Source organism: Aythya fuligula, chromosome 14 (assembly GCF_009819795.1).
Source record: "Aythya fuligula isolate bAytFul2 chromosome 14, bAytFul2.pri, whole genome shotgun sequence".
In the NCBI taxonomy this organism is placed as follows: domain Eukaryota; kingdom Metazoa; phylum Chordata; class Aves; order Anseriformes; family Anatidae; genus Aythya; species Aythya fuligula.
Genome location: NC_045572.1, coordinates 11,949,970 through 11,971,502, shown reverse-complemented (window position 1 = coordinate 11,971,502; position 21,533 = coordinate 11,949,970). Strand labels below are relative to the sequence as shown.

The window sequence follows — 21,533 nt, the reverse complement described above, 5'->3', positions numbered from 1 at the left end:
ACCATTAACAGTTTCCAGTGAGACACCATTCTGCAAATGTGTGTTTAAAGCCTAAATATGGAAGAAAACAATTCCTGCACACACACATATGCCTATCATACATACAGTTTGAACACTAATGCTATTCAAACAGAACAGCAACACCAAAGAACCTACATCTTTTAAAGAAAAATTTGTCTCTTGGAGGTAAAGTGTCTGGATGAACAGAGGGCAACACAAGCTGTTGCTGTACAGCACTACCTAGCATGGTAACAAAGTATTGCAAGAAACAAGTTTTAACCTTGAATTATTCCCGTGCCAAACCAAACACCGCATGATTTGTTCTTTAAAGAATAATGTTTAGCTGCATTGGCCTTTTAATAGGCAGTCTCATACAACAACACTTTAATCTCAGTATTTCTGTAATTCTGTTAGCAGCTTCTGTATTTTTAAGTCTTCTGCAGGTTTCCTGTAACTTCTCTAGTGAGTAAAGCAAGGTGAACTTCAGGTTTGGTCCAAAGCAGACCAGGCTGACTCCAAATAAAAGCTGCTCACCTCACTTGGTGACATAGCAAATGAGAATATTACAGTAACAGTTTCCGAAATCTACATTCCCAAACCCAGTAAGAATACATTTAAATAGCTCTATGCTATCCTTCTTGGAATTAAAAATAAGTACATTGCACTGCCCATTCAAAACAGATGTCATTTGAAAATTAAATAGTTAAGAAATCCTTAAATTACAGTAAGGAATGTTTGTTTTGAATCTGATTCATTTGGGGTATGTTCATTCTTAGTAAGTGACCCAGCTATGTCATCTCCATCTAAATATTGCCATGATTTTTATGGTGTGGTACATAAGAAGAGGAGTACTTTCTCACCCGGATGGTTTATTACAAGCACGGTGGCGATTTCAACATAAGCCTCTGAACAAAGCCAGCAGTAACTCATGTCTGGAGACTGAGCTCTGCTGCTACAGTTGAATTGCTGCCTTTGTCTTCAGCAGCTTATTTCCTCCTAACCTGTTGGGTTGTCCGTTCCACTTTCAGCCGAAAGGCTAGCAGGCTCCCACTACAAGACCAGATAAGGACCCACTGGCAATTGTTCATCTAATAGAAAGTGCTTATTTTGGTAACACTACCCAAAGAGAGGAGCAGCAATTTATTTTCAGATTTCCCGTGGAACTGTACAGGGGCTGAAAACTTAATGCAAATATATGTATTTAAATGCTATTATATATACACATTTATAACAGCTTAACTTTTAGGTGCTTCAGACAGCAGCATCCATATTGTTTTTTTGTTTTGTTTTGTTTTTTTAAGGATGCACTATGAAAGTGATATGAGCAAAGTGAGCATTAAAAATTCAAAGAGATGAGGCAAATCCCTAGTAACATTTTCACAATACTCAGTTACCTTGTAAAGCCCCATCCACAGGCACAGAGGCATTTAAGAGGCAGCCTTTGGAGGGAAGGGAACAAACCTTCTTATCCCCATCCAGCCTTCACCTGTGAGTCACGCATCTAAACTATTTTTAGTATCTAGATTAAAAGGTTCCTGTACAGTAAAAGTAGAAAGTCATGAAAAGCTTTCTGAGAATGTTAAAAAAGTTATTTTGGTATTAATTGATCCAGTCTTAAAGCATGTTCTTAAGTTAACTTCAACTACTTAGAATACACAGTAAAATAAGAGACCATAAAAACTCATCTGAGTAAGTCCTCCCTACACCCAGGTGTGGGAATCTTGGCATTTATTAAATTGTGAATTAGTTCCAAGAAGCATTTTCATTTTTCAATTTAAAAATATTATTGAATACTTATCCATCTGGGCATGAAACACTTTTAGTAGAACACATGAAGTGGTAATACTAAAAAAGTGATCCTCACAGCACTGCCTCCCAAACCACTAGGGGCCAGCACACCATGCAGCGAGCACCCCGTAAAAAGGCAGACTGCATTAACTACATTTCTGCTAGCATCTCTTCCACCAAACTCTGACAAATTTAAGTTGAAACCCAAGTTTGGATCAGCAATCAAGAAACTTTCAGTATTTACAGCAAACTGAAACAAAGATGCATTTCAGCACCAGAGTTCACGGGCTTTGACCTGTTCACTATGTCCCTGCATCAGAAAGCTCAATATGCACAGGCAGAGGGCAGAAGACAAGACATTTATCCACCTCTTTTCCAACACAGCTTATTGGACGTTCTGCAAGTTATGTACCTAGTGTTACTAACAATTATTCAGAGAAAAAAATATTAAATAACCTCAAAATAAAGATGGCACTGCCCTTTCCCTCAGTGAATTTGGATAGTAAATCTCAACCAGCATCTCTGTCTCTGCTTGGTGAAGATGAACTAAAAAACATGCAATGAACTTAACGCATTTTCATTTTGTTCCTGCCAGTAATGTCACTTTTGTTATAAAACATGCAGCTTAGATTTAGAGCCTTACAGATGAAACATATGGATAACAAATATGAAGGCAGCAGTCCGCACTCAACGAAGAAACAGATGGGCACCCATCTGCTGAAATGCCTGGTGAAATACCTCAGGTTACACAGAGGTAACAGCTCAACATTAGATGATACTTGACCATTTAAGTTACTTTTTAAACCACTCCTCTGAAGCATTCCAAATATGACACCAGACAGTTCAGTACACGAATACTGGATATTATTACAGACCTTCAACACAAGCTGCAATTATGCTCTTTCTGACCACTGATACCATCTTCATTACACTACAGTAGGATCTAAAATACATTTCCAGCTTTTCAAGTTAAGTTTCATAATTTATGTGGCAGATGTGCAAGGCAAACTGCACAGAAAGAGATAAGCCAAGAAAAACATCCTGATGGCCACAAGTGAATTACGACTTGTGGGAGGAAGGAACTATAAAGCTATTTCCTGTGCCTTACAACTTCGAATCACAAAAGAGTACCAAGTAAACAAGATAACCCAAATCCACCACACATACACACTTCCAAAAAAAAAAAAAAAAAAAGACAGTGACTTTAAGAATTAAATTGAATCCTGTTAGAGAACTCGGAAGCTTTGTCAGTTACAGAAACGACCATCACACATTGCTGAAGCACCCTGCAGAAGGTACCCAATTACAGCTTGCTGTATTCTTTATTTATTTTTTTAAAAAACAGATGTTGGAAGCATGAGGCAACCAAGTATGTGGTAGTTTTAAAGTGTGTTTGTAAAGTCTCCCCAGAGCCTTTCCTTCTCCAGGCTGAACACCACCAGCTCCCTCAGCCTGTGTCCATAGGAGAGATGTCCAGCCTCTGAGCATCCTTGTGGCTCTCCTCTGGACACACTCTAATAAATCCAGAAGCTCTCTGAGTATAGTCCAGTTGTAGTTGCATTCAAAAAGCAGGAACAGTAAACCTTGGAACTCATGTACCTCAGACTTCCTCTGCTTGACCCTAACAAACTTGAGTGATCTTCGGATGGAGGAGAAAGAAGGGAAAAAGAGTAAAAGCAAAACTACCAGTAACTTCCTACGACTCTCCCCAAATGTCTTACGTTAAGTAGAGGTCATTACACAACCATTTGCCTCCTACTTCCCCCCCCAAAAAAAATTATTAATTTTCAGTGTCAAAAGAGCTGTGTACCACTAATGTTTTAATATAGCCCCCAAAAGATACAACTTTTGATAAGCCCAACTTCACCTGGAAAGCTTCTGCAATTCTGAGCTATTCACAACTGCTCATGTGAAACGTTCTCACCAAAGCATTCCTATTAAGAGTCCTCTGACACCATGAAGAGCACACAACAGTTGTTAGCTTACGGTAAGCAAAGTGGTCAAGGAAAACTCTTGCAGCTAGACGCACTTGAGATACATTAGCTTAAGAGTTACAGTCAAAAGTTTTCACCCTGAAAAGCAGGGAATACTGCCTGGTAATTTCTCCACCTCCCAATGATGCAGAGCTGTTTAGTGTTGCCAATCACACCGACTTCTAAATAATCCCAGCTTTCCTTACTTAAAGGTTTGAGTATCTGTCAACTTACAGAATATTTGGTGTGGACAGAAGAATACATATGCAATAATGCAGACTTCAATATTGCCAAAAACCAGCCCCTACTCCCCCCTTAGGACCATGCTTAATGAACCTCGTAGTTTTAGATACTCCCTTCATTGCAGGCTGAGTACCATTAAAATACTGCCCTAATTCCAAAATTTATTGCAAATTAAGTATTACTCTAAACACAAGCTAGGTGTTCCACTAGGGAGGGCCAATTAAAATTTAAACAGTGCCATTAAAGCTTCCAACACACACTGCTCATTCTCTGCTGCTATATATAATCACTTTGGCACTGCAACAACACACGCACCCCTGTATTTTTGCCATACAAACCTAAGCCAACAGCAAGCACCTGTTGAATGCTCTTCTCATCTCAGCTCCCCTGGCAAGGAGCAGGTGAGTTTGCCAGACCTGAGCCCAGCTCTGAGAGCGTTCCCCTTGCTGCCTCCAGCCTGCCCCAGAGCCCTGCCTTCTGCCAACGCCTCTCCCTTTCCCTTAGGCTTGAGGCAATTGGAGACAGGAGTCAGGACGTGACAAGAGCATCCCACCTACACATGAACCACACGCTGCCAACTCACCCTGCTTTTACAATGCTGGTTACACTGTCCCGACACCCAGACTAGATCTGAATGGCGTGTGGTTCCCTTCTGCCATCACCTATAGAGCTATAACTTCGTACTGCTTTGTACTTCACCTATGATGTAGCAAAGTATTAATGTTGTATTAGAAAGCCTGAGACACACACCTCACAAACTGGAAGCATGGTCTAAGCAGCTGGTAAAGCAACTGAACAAGAACACCTGCAGCTAGTGTTTTAATAAAGCCTTGTGTCCTGGAAGATGTCTTAAGACATGCAGAAGCTGCACTGCACTTTCTGGACTGGAAGACAGGGAAGGAGGCGGCAACAGTTTATACAAAGTTATCAAATTACAGGCTAATAAGCAGTTTTCCTTCAATTATTCATGTCTTTCAGTGAAATTTGCTATGCAGGAGATATTCAGTAGCAGAGGAAAAGATTAGTCTCAACTGTCTTGATCTTTGTTTCTCTAAAATGACTCACATTATCATTTACTGATCTTATTTCTAAAATAGTCCAGAATTAATTCTATAGTTGGCGGTGTTTCCAAAAAAACAACAATAAACAAACCGCAACCTCCAATTTCAGACCTTTTTTGATGAAAATAAAACCAGGAACTGAATGCGTATGTCACTACAAAATTGCTTATCAGCTTCTCGTCTCAAAACTGGTTCCTTACAGTCTGCTGCTTACTCACTACTTGAGGCTGAAAGCAAGAATTGTGCCGTGAAGTGGAGCGCTACAGGACCTGCCACACTCAATAGCTCGATGTAGCTGCAGCATTTCCTTTCACATCCAATGCTGAAATCCAATCCCAAACAGACCATTACATTTGTCAGAGAATTTAAGGGTGACGCCGACCTGAAGTAAGACTCCATGCAGTACGTCTGGATCCAAGAACATTTTTCTTGACTCTACCACAGGCAGAGGAACACAATCAACGCCAATTACTCCTGGAGACATTGAAATGCAAGTGTATCTCCCTTTTCCTAGGAAGGAAGCTCTTAAAAATCTAAGCCTTTCCCTGTACCTCATATCTTGCTAACACATAACAAGAAATTCAACATCTTAAGACTTACAGAGGAATTAAGACTTCACTGTCTCCCAGTGAGTACTTCATACTTTAACCTAAGCAGGGCTGTGCAAGGGCAACCTGGTCAGCATCCTAATCCCCAAGACTGTCAAAAGATGCCCATTATAATGTGTAAAACTGTAGAGCAAATACGCAGTAATAATTCTGCTGAATACACTGCCAGCCTCCAACAGTTTATAGAGAGCAGGAAAAAAACATTAATTTTTGCCCCAATGTTTTTGCCTTCTTCCAGTCCTCCTTCAGCATGTAGTAGCCCTAAAGGCTTTCTCAGACTTGCGTCCAATTTGCTTTGAATTAGGTTGAATGCCTCTTTGAAAACGTGCTCAAATGCCTCAGTTGTGGTTTCACATGGGAACGATCAGCAGCTCTGCACTTCAGTCTTTCCTCAAGTGGACATTTCAGTTTCCTGAAACGTATTTTTGCTATTCATTATTTCCTTGATCCTTCTCTTTCGCAACGCTGTATCTTTTGCAGCATCATTGAGAAGGGGTGACCATCCTGCCAACTATGAGCCACCTACATAATTTTTATATCCATATCAGCTACAAGGACTCCATTCTTAGGAACACCTTGAAAGCTTAGTGTTTGTTGTGTGTTGTTTTTTTTTTTTTTTTTGAAACTGAATAAAGTGGAAGAGTGCTTTCTAACAACTCACAAAAAATAGACAACTTATGTTTTAATTATTCTTTTGCTCATGAAGAGACTTAAGTAAACTATGCTCATTATTGCAGAGTGGCTCTATTAGTAATAACATGAACCAGAACTAACATGTTTCAGGATCGAGTTCAGGCTTACTGCTTTTGTCTTGCCAACTAGCTGATTGATAAACCAGTCGCCAATCACCTAAATATGCACCGTTCTCAACATAAGACATTCTTGCTCTGCACTCATACCATTAGTCCCGAAATTTCAGTTTCACAGGAGTTCTGACTGGTTGACACAGCTTGTTAATTTGATCTGGAAAAGTTTCTTCAGCATGCTGTTCGTTCATTCAGCCTTGCTTATTTTGTGCTTGGCCTAGAACAGAGGCCTGCTAACCACACAGTTTTAAAATGGGACACTGACAGGAAGACTTACCCAAAAATTTCTGAAAGGCAAATAGTCAAGGTTTACCACCTTATTCTTCAGTTTCCTGAACTCTTTTAGGAGACAAATACCCTTCGCATCAGATGCCCATCTCTTACCTTACGCTCATAAGAACTATTTTTTCCCCTTCACCAGCTTGAGGCCCTCCTCTTATGAAATTAAGCCAGTTGGCATCTCCTGATCAAGTTAATTTAGCATAATTATAACAGGTTCTGCTGACAACCAGAGCTGGCAATCAGCAATTTCCCCAGAACTGCCCATCTAATATTTTATTACATGGAGCAAGCACGTCATATATAGCCAAAAGCACATCAAAATAGTTCAACTGACACGAGAAGTATAGGTGAGGCTCACAGCACACAAAACACTAACAAGATATTAGAGAAGAGTTGCACAATGCACCTTGTCACTCATGCTTCTTCCACTGGCAGAAGCACTGAAATGATTTTTTTCCAAAACCTGAGTGTTGGGACACACAGGGCTGTTGTATAAAAGGGGACTGAGAAGATATTCTAATTGATCTCTGTTTCAGTGCTCCATAAGGACAGCTCTTACCACTTCAGGGAGCCAAGTCGGGCTCTGAGAACAGCCAAGGTTGGACAGGAGCTCATGGTCCCCCAGGGCAGCCATCCTGCCCAGGCAGGGGCAGCAGGAGCAGGTTGCCCAGGGCCTTCTCCTCTCAGGTTCTGAAATACACCAAGGACGGAAACTCCACACTCTTCATGACACCTGCTCCATCCAGGATTTGGCAACCCTCACAGTAAAAAATAATTTAAAAAAGCATTTTCTTGCACATAGGAATTTCATTTGTTTTAGTTTGTGCCCGTTACCTCTTATCCTGTCAGGTTTTATGATTATTTTCTGTGTCTTGTAGGATTCTATAGCTTGGCACCTATTTTATTTTGCCATTCCATTTTCCTGTGAAGGCAGGTTACAAAGCAGAAAACCTTCTGTTATTGCATTAAGCAGCTGGACAAAGGAACTTAACCCATAAGGAAACAGTGGCTAATAGCTAACGGCTGAGTGCCCTTCTACAGCTATTCCCTGCAGGACATCCAAAATGAAATGGGCAGCAGCAATGAGAACACACCATCCAGAATAAGTGAAATATTAAGAAGTCAGTGTTCTAGTATTAGCATTCAGTATTTCATTAAAATTTTCAAATTAGCATCTCACATTACATAAAAAGGGAAGCTTGGCAAACTAAAATCCCACAAATTCACAAATATGCGTTTTTACCCAAAGCAAATGTTCTTTTGTGGAATGAGTCTCGCAAATTACAGACAAATTAACTTTCAAAATGCCAAGCCATGCTTATTTGTGGAGGATAATAGTGTTTCCTCTCCTTTCATAGGTATCATTTGTTAAACTGGTTCCTCCAGGAGATCAAATAACTCTTATATCCTAAAAAGGTAACAAGAGCCGTTTCTTTTGCCTTGAAGCTCCAGTTTCTAGTTCCTGCCCATATCCAGATGATAACTTCAAACTGAACAAGCTACTTGCAACAAACCAATTTCACTATGGTTCAATACAGGAACAATTTATTCAACTCACTAATAGTAAGATTACAAGATCATAAAATTCTAGTATCTGCAGTTACATACTTAAGTTACAGTTACTTTAATTAACAAAAGCCAAACACTGGCAGTTTAAAGGCTAAGAGAACCTACTTTCTAATTAGAAATCTATTAGCACTAAGTCTTCAAGCTGTCTCAAGAAACACAAACATCAATTTGGTAGCAAGGAGAGAGAAGTTACATCCCAGCCGTCAAATCATTTAGACAATAAACACCTCTGAAGGGAGGGTATTTCCCCACCTCTCTTTGCATGATCATACAGACAAACAGTTAAAATAATTAAATAATAAAAGAGGAATAATTAGAGTTGATACTTTAATGAATGCTGTCACTTTTACTGATGGATGTATACTAACAGGAACAACATTTATTTTTCAGAAGCAAGCACCTACCCAGAGCAACTGTAAAGTTATCTAAGGCTAGCAAAAACCCTTTTCTTCTCTACATTCAAAATGGACTTAAAGGAACCTTCAAGTGAATAGTCTCACAGAAGACACAACATACACCTCCCAAGAAGCACAAGTAGATGTACTGATGCATCTCTTCACTTAACACAAAATTATGGCTTGAGAAGAAACAGATTAGGCTGTATGTATGTAGAATGCTTCTGAACAGCTGGAGAGCACGGGGACAGCAACCAACAAGAAAAACATTTGTTGTGATGAGTACAGACCAAGCAAACAAGAGCCATGCTCCCCAAGTCCCAGTGGGTCTCATTACTACTACAACAGATTTTTAAAATGCAGGTCAGTCTCATTAAACAAGTTGAATAGACACTAATATTTCTATTTGTATCCCAAATGAACCAGGTAATATCTATTAAGTGTGCAGTCAATACTTAACCAGTTAGGATAGGACACCAACTGGAAGAGAAGAAGGGAGCGTACAACAGCTTTGAGGTAGTTCCCTTAGAACACACAAATCCACACTAAAGTTGATGTTGTCACTTCAGTTTGATTTTAAAAGGTAAATCAAACACATCCAAGAGGATGTAATTTAAAGTCTACGAAGAACATCACTCTTACCACTCTGTAACAAATATATGCCACTGGTATTTCTAATATAATTAGCTGCACTTTAAACTCATAATGAAAGCATCTCTCCTGCATGAAGATCTTCCAGATGGAATGATCCAAAGCAGGACCATACAAGACATCTGCCTATTTCAGTTCATATCCTCTTTCACAAACTGGGGCCTGAGAGCAAAGCCAAACCACGACACACATCCCCCAGCACAGCAGCGACACAAACTTGGGAAGATTAGTGATACACAACATATAGATCAACAACCCTAAGAAATTTCAACTTGGAACTTAAGTGTCATCTTTTGGAGCAGTTTTGTGGGTAACAAACCACTAATAGCTCAGTTTCCAAAATTATTTAAATCAGGTAACCTGAAAGTGCATTATCAACAAAAAAGGTCCCTGCCTATCTTCCTGTCCTTTCCCCTATCAACACGAGCACTTGTAGTGCCACAAGCAGCTGCTTATGCAGCACCCTGCCAAACCAGTTACTAGCCATAAAAGGTGGTGGTTTTGTGTCTGTGGTTTTTTAAGCTCTATCAACAAGTTAATGTAAGCAAATTCTGAACTACGATAGCAGCACACAGAACCCAAGGACTAGAAATGGCCAGGTATAAAAGTGGGACGCTCTCTTTTAGTGGAAGGATTACCCCACCTGCCTGGGGAATTGCATCCTAAGGGTGCAGCTCAAGCACTAAACCTGCACCTTGTCCTCCTTCACCTCTAGCCACTCATTCTTACCCAGATACCATTCCTTCCTTTATGCCAGTACAAATATTTGCGTGACCATGGAGTTAGCTATACCAGGGAACTGATCCAGTGGAGAATTAAGTTGGCAAAAACAACTGGTTAGCCTGAAAAACATATTCTCTGATCAAGCAGAAAGCGTGCTGGTGCCAGCAGCCCATGCAGACAGAAGGCTGTGAAACCTCTTTTACCATCAGCCTACGCTTACACTGTGAAACTACAACCTAAGATTTCATGGCTTATACAGTGTTTTCATAATTTGCTGTAGTGCTGACAGTGTTGGAGACATCAGGGCAACCACAAGGAGAGTTGAACACACTCTGCCATGTGTTCCTATGCCCTCCGCTTAAACTGCTTTAAACTGTTTTGTCTTCCCTCCCACCTCAATACTGCTTCTTCAGACGTGCCACACAAACATTTGTACAGCAAACGAGTCTAGGGAACTCATCTAACTTAGAAACAACCTAAAAAGTCCTTCTGTGAGAGAGAAAGTTTCTAATCAGAACGGTTTCTCTAACCAGTTCATTGCACAGCAACCCAAACCACTATACTTGACACGGCACAACATGCAGGAGTAAATAAGTAATGAATACTTTTTCCTAACACCTACCCCAAAAAAATATTCAGGAAACCACAGACTACACAGCTTTCTGAAAAGTGAACCACCAGCCTGTAACAGCTTCATATAACCACAGCTGAACAACACATGTAGGCTAAAAAATAAACCACACCCAAGCCTGAATTGGGTCTTATTTTTCAGAGAAGCAGAATAAAGGGTCTTTTCTATTAAGAACAAGTTAAGTTCACCTACACCATTACCCTTTCTGAAGAGACTACAGAAGCAAGTTCTAGCTATATTCCAGCTGTCTATTCCAAATGGAACATGTAAGAAAAAAATCTCATGCTCTAAACTGAGAAACAACAGCAGCTACCAGTGCTTGTCTATAACTGGACCCATGTCAGGAAGATCAAGCACATTGTAAGAGATGGAAAAGAGACTAACAAATTAAAGGGGGTAGCTGTGCTCCTTCTTCCCAAGGTCAATGAGTCTCAGTTTAGGCTCTCTACCTTCCTCTTTCCACCTTTTTCTTTTAAAATGTTCCCTTAACATTAGTTCAGAACAAACAGCAGTAATTTGGAAGTTGAAGTTCCACATCAAGTGCATGTAAATATTTGCAACGTACTTAAAGCAACAGGTCATGTTAAAGATGAGTTCTCCAGTTTCAAGTGGGACATCTTGTACCATGACTTGTGAACAAACTGTGTCCCAAACTCAAGAATAAACCAATGAGGAAAATCCCAAGAATTCCACAAAGAAGCATGCACACAGCCCTTAAAAACACCACATGGCTGAGTCCTGAACTACCAGCCTTCAAGGCAATGTCTCACTCATTCTCCAGCATCTCGTCTTTCTGTTTTTACAGAACCTTACCATTCTTACATAAATACAGAAACATATTTAAAACTTGAAATAAAGGGACGCACATGTGAGATACAAGAACCAGATCAAAACTTCAAAATTGCCTTTTAGGCCCACTGCAATGCTGACCTTACACCCTCTGATAGGCAAGCCTGATGAAAGCAGGCTGTGGTGTATTCCATGTTTACACCGTGCTTTGGAAGTACCCTGGATAAAAATAAATATGCAAATCAAAAGCATAACATACTAACTGGCAACACGAGCAAGAGATGTTAGCAAAGAACTGAGCTGAGCACCTCCATCCTTTTGACTGTAATTGCACAGTGAGGTAGGTAAGGCTTTACCTTTGCCTAGCTTCACTTGTGTACCAAGCAGAAGCTTAGCTTTATTTCTAGAAAGGTGATGCAAAATTATGTTTTATAAATACTTCAAGTACACAGAAGTTCTTAAGCACGTACACACCATTTAGATTCCCTAAAAGCACAGAAGGCTGACCCCTTACCTAGCATTAGGGAACAACACTATGGGCTGTTACCTTCCAGGGGGTGAGGAAGGGCAAGGCTGCATTTGAACAATGGCCTTGCTTTAAGGAGCAGGTTATTCATCAATCCTTTGTATTTGATCACAGTTACCTTCTGAGAGTTACCTTCTGCTAACTCTTAGTACATACTTCAGCTTGTAGTACTTGCTTACTTTTGATTACTCCACTAATTGAATATTCAAGCAGAATGACATATCTATGTACATGAGATAACGGAGCGTGCCACTTTCAGAGATGCTTATCACCAATACTAAATTACATGGCCCAAAGACTACAACTATTTTTATTCCTTGTTTGTAAAAAGCAGTAACGGGTTTTGTACATTTTTAAAGGAAGGAGGAAAGCCCTAAGAACGAAGTGCTATGACAACCACTTGGCAGGCACAGCCACACACTGATGCAGAGCCAGAAGATATTAAACATGATCTTCCTCTGCATTTCCAAGACTTCTCTCTCTCTCTCTGGTAACTGGGCAGAGGACAAGTCCTTATGGGGCTGGAGATAATAATCATCACCTTGCTTGCAATAATGACACTAAATGCTGTTCTTAAAGCAGTTATCAGCAGGACATCTCTTAAGCAGCAATAGGAGGATAACTCATGCAGGGAGGGTTAACTGTCCCTTACATAAAACAATGAAAGCGTTCACTGCTCTCAAGACCTTGCTTATGCAAACCAAAATAATTCTCAAGTGTAAAGAAAAGTAAATGATCCTGGAACTGGAGCAAAGGAGTTTACAGGAAGGTCAGATAGCAATGGACTAGTGTTAGACAATTATTTACCCTTGCACTGGCTATATCATATGACAGATCATTTACCATAATACCTGCTATTACTAAACCAGCCAACAGTACTTGATTACGGGAGAGCTCAATAGTCTATGTGGACAAATCCACGGACCATAATAAAGTTACCTGTAAACAAGAACAATTATGGGCACATTGGAAAAAGGAAAGTAGTTAGGCAAGAGGATTTAACCCTGCCCAAGTTGAAAATAAGTAGGATCCTTCTTATGTATTGGTGAAATACAATCATACTATAGAGTTGACTGTAAGGCATGTGATTGTAAGGTAACTTACTGGTATTTATACAACTACCACGCTAATAAAGTATAATGCAGACATAACATGAGCCAGCAGACAGCAGCATGAGACTGGGACTCAGCAAATCCAGAGTTTATACCATTATCAGCTCACTGTTAGTTTGACGCAGCTACCCTTTTAGTTTTCCTTATCTGTGAAGCAGGAGTAATCCAGAAACCTCTGCTCCTCAGCTGAAGCACAATGCCTAATTTATTTGCACCGCTTTAGGCTACAACAGCTAAGAACTGCAATGAATATCAAAGCAGTAATTCACTCTATTTTACCAAGATTTTTACCCTTCTTTTTCCAACTTGTACAATTAGAAGCACTAAGGAAAACACGCTGCTCATTAACTAGCAGAACTTTTCCCCTAGCCTGCTGTTCTGGAGCTGATGACAGCAGCTCCTTCAGCCCTTCCTTTTCCACTTGCGTTAAAGATCCTAACAAAGACGTAACATCAGAACAAGCAGTAGAGGACCCTAGTGCCTACCTCTACAAATTCAAGGGTTATAAATGCTTCAAGTATTTAGTATCTGTACAAACATTGCAATTAGTTTTAAGCAAGACAATTTACTCTCCGTTTAAAGACAGTTTACAATATTATACTTGGGCAATTTGTCAGGCTTGCAAAATGTATGAAAACATAGCTCCGTAACACTTCCACTCCCACCCTGCAACAGGAGGGAGTGCCATCACATTCCTGCTCTGCCACGAGCAAGGTGTGGCTAAGAGCAGTAACTGCAAAGCAGTTAGGACTCTGTGATGGGGACAAACAACTCAACTAGAAGGGAGAGATGGAAAAAAAAAATGAAATAATGAAATCAGAAGGGTGGCAGCTATCACGTTCCTAACACTGCCAAGAAATTCAGACTCTTTCCTTAAATATATATCCAAGAAGCTCAAAAAACCCAGTGACAACATTCTCACCTCCTTAACAAATTCCAATGAACATCTGGATTATACAGATCTATCACCTTCACCAAATTTTTAGACTGTTTCTCACCTTTTGGTGTGTGGAAGGTGCTTAAAATTAGCTCTCATTCTAGGGTCATGCATTTAACAAAAGCTAAGAACGATAAAGAAACTTCAGAGAAAGTGGCTGTAAAATCACATCGTGACACAAGCAACAATCTAATCTCAAGGAACAAAAGGTTTTTCATCCTGTCTACTGCATGTCCTACCTGCCTGTGACAGAAACTAGTTAGAAAAAATATTAAGTTACAATCACATCTCTACTAACAGAGGAACATTATTTCTAAGAAGTCCAGTTCCAAAGGTCTTCCTTTCTAACCTTTTTAAAAGTGGGAGTGAAGTTTCCCTTTCTCCACTCACAGGGGAGAAAAAGGAATTCAAGAAAGTTAGAGACAAACATGGTGGCCCATCTTTCAAACTTGGCCTCGAGGTGAAGCTAAGACCTTCCTGCTCCTGCCAAGCTAAAAAGTTGTTTTAAAAGGGTTCCTTGATATACCTTGATTTCTTTTGAAAATTCCACAGAGCTTTCTTTACAAAACTCCCCTAGAAAATTTACCAGGACCACAAAACACAGCACACACTTGTCTAACAAGATTAAAAAAGGAAGTTGCCAAGTTGCGTAATACTCGGTATTTCCATACCCAGGGCTTCAGAATTAGATCTCAGTGACTGCAGCTCCCTTTGACAGTACAGATATTTACACACACTAGGGAGATACCTGGTCACGCCTTTGCTGGTTGGATTACCAAAGCACTGAAAAAATTAACATTTCTAGGGTAAGCTGCTTCTACACAGTACTGGCCAGGCCACAGGTCCTAAGCCTCACACAGCTCACAAGCAGTTCCTATTAAGACTTACCCAAAGCTGCATCACAGCCACAGTGCTGTTCAGAGCAGGAAGGAGGTAACCTGAACCCGGTGCCATAGGAGCAGCAGAACATCCAGGGTAACATTATCCATCTGAGATAAAGCTGCAGAACCCATCACGCAACAGAGCAGCGGGATAGCTGGTGGCCAGCATACTTCCCACATGTAAAATATTCTTAGAGCTCATGCTCCTACCAGCTATGTAAAGTATGTGCTGTGTGCTTCTTAATATGGCAGAGCGCAGATGTTGGTATGCAGCTTATTAGGTCAGAAAAAACTGGCTGCCTTCTGCATACGGCATTCGGGCTACAACGGCTGCACATTTCCACCGCAAACAGCCCAAGTCCACGACACCACAGAATTCATCAAACTCTACTACATAACCTCAGCAGTGACTCAGACTGCTACCTGACTCACTAATTTTACATCAAGCACCACCCTGGACTTTTATTGAGCCATCAGAAACCTGTCATTTGAACTGAGTTTACAGTTACAGAGGGAGCGAATCGATCAAGGCGGGCTGCATTTGTGCAGTTTGCTTTCCAGTTCAGCTTTGATCTACTGGGGAGGATACTCATACAAGTGAACACTTGAAAAAACTGAAAAACTGCCTTTAAAGTTAATTTAATCACATAATAATCTGTAACATAGCTTATTCTAAAAGAAGTAAAGTTTAGATCTGCACCATCTAAACTGCAAGCTAACCAGACAAACTCAATGTAACTCCACACACTTGAATAATTCTTGTGCACGTTGCAGCACCTGGGAAGAAACTGGAGAGTGGAAAAAGGTTGGCATTTATTTAGAATAAAACTTAGGACAAGCAAGTTTTACTGGGCACAGAGAAGCTTTATTAGTTATTTGGTTTAAGCCTCAAACTTCTTCACAACTCCCAATTAGATAGGAAGCATTACTGCTTGATCATAGCTAATCAAGCCACATAAAACTGAAGAGGGTGGACTTATACTAGAACCTAAGAATTGTTACACTGCAAACAGGAGAACAAGACTCAAAGCATCTTGTCACATCTTAGAACAGTAAGCCTAATGCTCTATCATAGTCTGAATTTCAAATATAGTAGGACCACCATTCACTATCAAAAATAACTGTTTTATGCACAAGAGGATGTGGATCCATACTTTTGAGCTTTCAGAAAGTGCTTTTTGTAATTGAATTACAAAGGTAATTCTAGGTTCTAATTTTTAGGTTTAAGCTATCAAGAAGTTTAATAGTCTATTTACCATTTTTAAGTATTTTTTGTTTAAGTAGGAAGCAGTCATGGACCAAAATTAATAGTAGCTTAATTGTGCATTGTGGCTTACTGAACTTTGAAACACTGACAAATGTTTCATACGAGTCCTCCAACTTGAGATCTCTGACCTAAGCAAGCTCTCAGCCACTGAAGACCAAGTAAAGCTAAGAGACAGACGAGCAAGTTGAAATAAATACTAAGATGAAACGTAACAGCTGAATGTGGAACCAAGGCGTAGAGCTAACATGCACCGCAAAGATCTTGGTTTGCGGCAGCAAAATTTCAGGCTACTAGCCCATTTTTCAAAAACCCCATATAAACATATTCCTTTTTTAAGGAAAGAGACATTCTAATTAAAGTTCAGTATGTTCCTGCCACAGCATCAGCAGTTATTTATGAGGCGGACAGCATTACCTAGTCTCTGTAGAGAGTTTTGTGAGTTGTGGACTTAAGACAGAAGACATTATGACAGATCTGCACTGCACACAATGGGACTATTGATTTTGATGTCTCTAAATACTGTTTACTCTCCAGGCACCGCACTTCCCTCCTCCCTCCCCCCTTTAAATACACGATCTGTTTTATTTGAATAATGTTATTCCCTAAAATTGAAGTTTATTCAAAAAACATTTTATCTGAAATACTCACTTCCTGCACTTGGTTTGAAAATTGAATGTCTTTTCCAGTACAGATTTTGATACACAGTTTGACTTAATAACTTACAAAATATCCTTAGAAGTAAACGTTTTAATTACAGTGGCAGTGTTACACTGATCATTAACACTACATAAATAAAAGTACACAGGCAAAACTTCATGTTCTCTGGAGGTGTCCTTTTAAATCCTAGAACTCAAGGTGGGCCTATTTGGGTTCTCCTATCTCTACAATGTCACATTATTACAATTACCATTCTACTTTAGCAACAACCAGCTTTTTTGGCAGGAAGCTGATAACAGGAGAAAAAAAAAGTAAGCCACTTCCTCAAGAGAAGTCCTGGCCTGGAAAAGCCTCAGTCTGGTACAGAGCATCCTAAGCAAAACACCTGATTATGATGAATAAGCTGCCATTTCTCCTCAGTTTGCTGCCTTTAAAGCTTTTGTAGAGAGCAGGTCAGTTTAAGAACTGTTTGGAGAAACAGAAGTTTTTAAAAAGTTCAGAACGGAACCTCAGTTTTGAAAGACTTACCCTTTGACCTCTAAGGCTAGACACAATTACTAGAGCACACAATCTCCTCCTGCATATACTAAGTTGTGACCTTCAGCAAGTTATTCCTCTGAGAATTTCACAATTCATGGAAGAGTGCTCCAAGTTTGGCCCTAAAGACATATTATCTAAGTAGGCAAAATCTAATCTTTAGTAAGTCCTCCACTATAGTATTTTTTTCCCCTTACGCCAGCATTTAAGGAGTAGCAGAAAAACACAGCGATAACGTCACACTCTCTAACAGCAACACCGTGATCACGGTAACCAGCACAGCAGCCACGTCTGAAGGCGGCTCTAATCCAAGAAATAAACTTGCAAATACCTGAGCCATTTCAAAGTTTAGGGGCTGGGATGGAGCACTGCTCTCCTCTACCCCACTCCACCTCTAAAACCAGGGGTGGCGAGTCAGTGGTGACCGCAGTAGGGACCTGTCCTTTGGCAGGAGCAAAGAGCCTGGGAGAGACGTGGCAGCGCTGGCAGCACTCTGCAAACCTCCTGTACAGGTGGTTGGCTCCTTGCAGCCCTCTTTTCTCCGGACGTGACCCATCTGTTTCTCAGAAGGGGCCTGGACACGAGGCCATCCACCCGAGCCAGCCCTCAGGGGCTCCCCAAACCCCACAGCCCCCCTGGCAGAGAAGGGAGCACCCCAAGGAGCGGCACAACCCTCAAGGAACCCACTGGGCCCTGCGGAGGGCCGGGCACAGCGGGAAGGCCCCGGGATGCCGGGGGAGCGGCCCCCGCTTGGCTCAGAGGGGCCGAGGCCGGGCCGGGAGGGGGGGTGCAGGCAGCGGGCTGCCACCCAGGGCCCCGGGCAGGGGCTGAGGCGAGCGGGGGGCGGCCGGGAGGGCGCCACCTCAGCGGGGGCGGCACCGCGGCCATGTTGGGAGGCGGCCGGGGGCAGCGCGGGCCCTGCTGAGGGGCCACAACCGAACCCCCCCCCCCCCCCCTTTCAATCTCCCCCCTTTCCAGGCCCGCCGTACTCACGCCTTGTCCACCAGCTCCCGCACTTTCCACATGTTGAGCATGGCGCCCACCGCCCGGGCACCTCCTCGGCCTCGCTGCCCTCCTCCTGCTCCGCCGGCCCCAGGAGGCTCCGCTCAGCCGCGCTCCGGGCAGCCCCCGCCGCCGAGCCAGGCCCGCTCAGGGCTCGCAGCCGCCTCAGGAGCCCGGGGACGCGGCGCCGCTCCCGGAAATGGAGGGCCCGGCGCTGGCTGCCGGGAGCTGTAGTCTGCCCATCGGGGTGCGCTCTGAGGGGGCGGTCCGGCCGCCCCGCACCGCCTGCTGGAGGGTTTAGGTTCTTTAGGAGCCTGGGCTCGGCTCGCAAGGGTTGCGGGGAGTTGTAGTCCCGCTGGTTGGCACTCAGGAGGTTGGTGGTGTCGCCTCGCATCGCCTCCAAGTGCTGCGAGGCTGTGCCACACGCTGTGGTGGAGCCCAGGGGTTGTGCCCTCCTCGGCTTGTGGTGCAGCCACAGCCCTGCTCTGGCCCGGCCTTAAAAGCACCACAGCTCCTACCCTGTGGTTAGCTCCTTGCCCCGCCGCCTTCTCCCTCACAAGAGGCAGATAGCGCCGTGCAGAACCACCAACCGCGGCCATAAGAGTCACGCCTGACTGGAATATGGCCTTGTTGTGAGGAGCTCGTTGAAGGGCAGCATTCCATCTCTACAGCTCTGTGTTTGCTGTTCGTGGTTTGCAGCCTGATATGGATGTTGCCCAGACACCCAGGACACCTCCTGAGGGCCTCCAGCGGGTTCTGTAAGAGGTGTGACACAGCAAAGCGGGCAAAAGGGTGAGGTAAAGGCACCGGCTGGGGCACAGCACGGCCAGGAACCTCGTCCCCACTGCTCCAGCAAGACCAAGCCAACTGACAAAAAGCCAAGGGAAAGAATCGTACACATTAAAGCTGACACCAGAGGATATTAACTGATTTAACATACTTCTCAACACACGTTGCAAGACCATCTTCAAATATTGTCTGTGCACGGTGTTGAACAGGAATCGCGGCTCCTTGAGTGTCATCAAAACAGCGAATCCTGTCAAGTGATTTTATAATAATCAGGATTGACAGACTGTTTTGTTACATACCTTTACTGTTGTTCTCTATCAGCTTGTTTTCAATGTCAGTTTCGAACGAGCAGTCATGAAGGAAGATTTTTTTCTCAAGAGAGGTGGAAGTCTGTTGGCTATTTCTTTGCAAGTCACAAGACACGAAGAGAGTGCCTGGGTACTATGGTCAGTCCATAACATATTCTTGATGTATCTTTCCTGTTTGTGTCATAAATGAATGTGTTTTGCCTCAGGACAACTTATGTTTGTAAACTTTTACCTAAAGGCAACATGTACCTGTAAACGTTTGCCTTTTGATTGTTTGGTTAGAGAGACCACAAAAGGCATGAGAAAGACCGATTGCAATTTACTGGTCAGGTAACAGTCACCTCTTTTTATAGTTGGTATTTCTTTGAACTAATCAGGAGAACTGAACAGCAGATCACCTGCCCATTTTCTGACATCCCACTATCTCTTTTTACCAAGGTACTTTCACGGATTCTGTCTTCTGAAAATTTCAGTGAAAGCTCAGGGAAATCTGCTTGAATAAACATCCCAAATCAATCATCAGGTCCAGTCCGCACACTAACAGTGAGTGCTATATGTTTGTGTAAATATTGTATGAACAGGTGAATGTCGGTGGATTAGTCCCCAGGTGGATCTTTCCCATTTTCAACCTCCTGTGCCTATGGGACTTAATTCTGGAGTATTCATCTTAAACTTTCATTTAGGAGCACTGGATGTCCTTTGCTTTTATGAATTTAACTGATTATATTTTGAATCCTCTTAGATTAGTCCCCAACACCTTGTTGCAATAACATTCTGTATTAAACTGTTTTGTGTTTTGTGTTGTGTGAAAAAATATTTCCTCTTACGAGTTTTAAACCGTCTGCTTAGAAGTATTACTAGTCCAAACGTCATGGGAAATGGTGTATAATAATTTCGTTTTATTCCTTTCACTGTCTGTTGTGAATTTAGAAATCTTTAGATTTCTTACTACATTGTTTTCTTTACTATGCCCAAGACTTGAGGTATATTTATTTTCTCCTTGTTCAGAAGTTGTGCCATAGATTTGGAATTCTGCTCTATCTTTTTGAAACTGAAGGGAGGGATGAACACTGCATACAGCATTGAAGACACGCAATGGCCTACTTATGTTTTATAGTTTTTTTCTTGGTTCCCTTCATAAGAGTTCTTAGCACTGTCTGCCTTTTTGAATGTCACAGAACTCTGAGCTGGTATTTTAATCTGCAGCACATCTATCATCTGTCTGTGGTTGTTGTTTAACTGAACTCAGCATCAGTTCTGCTGTGCCCACTGCTATGTGCCCTTCCATCATGGACTGGGAGGAGAGTGATCCTTAATTTCATATTGTAACACCTGGCAAAGCAAGCTGAGAGAGGACTCTTGATCTTTGTTATCTGCCTTTCACTTTTTCTATAATTAAACTGAGGATGTTGGTCTCAGGATTAGGAAAAAACATTTTTGATATTTGTTTAAAGAAGAAATAATAATATAAAGTATTGCAATTGGAGCTTGCAAAAGCACAGCCTTTCTGATTTGCTAGAAATGATGTTATTTTTAAATTTGGCTTCAGTCCATATTGGATCAAAACCAAATTTCTAAATACGTTTCTGATGAACTGCAAGTTCCCCAGATTCTGCTGCGGTGCTCTGAAATTGATGTTCTTGTCAGTGCAGTGGTTTCCTTGAGCAGCTGCAAGCAGCTCCCAGAGTTCTACGTGCTGGAACAGGCCTGCCAACTCACGATGGGCTGCAAGAGGCAGCTTTCAGGGTCCAGACTCCAGCCACACCTGAAGGTGCACATTGCCCAATGTCAAACAACCTCTTCCCTTTCTTCTCATCAGGGTTGACATTAGAACTGAAACAGGAGTCAGTAAGCCATCAGGATTTGGTTGTTTTATGTGTTTGTTTTTTTTTAAATATTTGTTTCCATGAGAAAAAAAAAACACAACCTACTCTAATCATACATTTTAGAAAAAGAGAAGAGTAAGGAGGAAGTGTTTTAGATTCAGGCATAGGAGAA

At 41.8% G+C, this 21,533-nt stretch overlaps 1 protein-coding gene across 1 annotated transcript in view; it reads right to left on the bottom strand.

Moving 5' to 3' along the window:
- Positions 1 to 18,652, bottom strand: part of CLINT1 (clathrin interactor 1) — a 48,507-nt gene extending 29,855 nt beyond the window's left edge. The window contains exon 1 of the mRNA XM_032196796.1: positions 18,430 to 18,652. Coding sequence (XP_032052687.1) covers positions 18,430 to 18,470 — 41 coding nt within the window. The 5' untranslated portion in view covers positions 18,471 to 18,652. The remainder of the gene's footprint in view (positions 1 to 18,429) is intronic.
- Between the last annotated feature and the right edge of the window lie 2,881 nt (positions 18,653 to 21,533).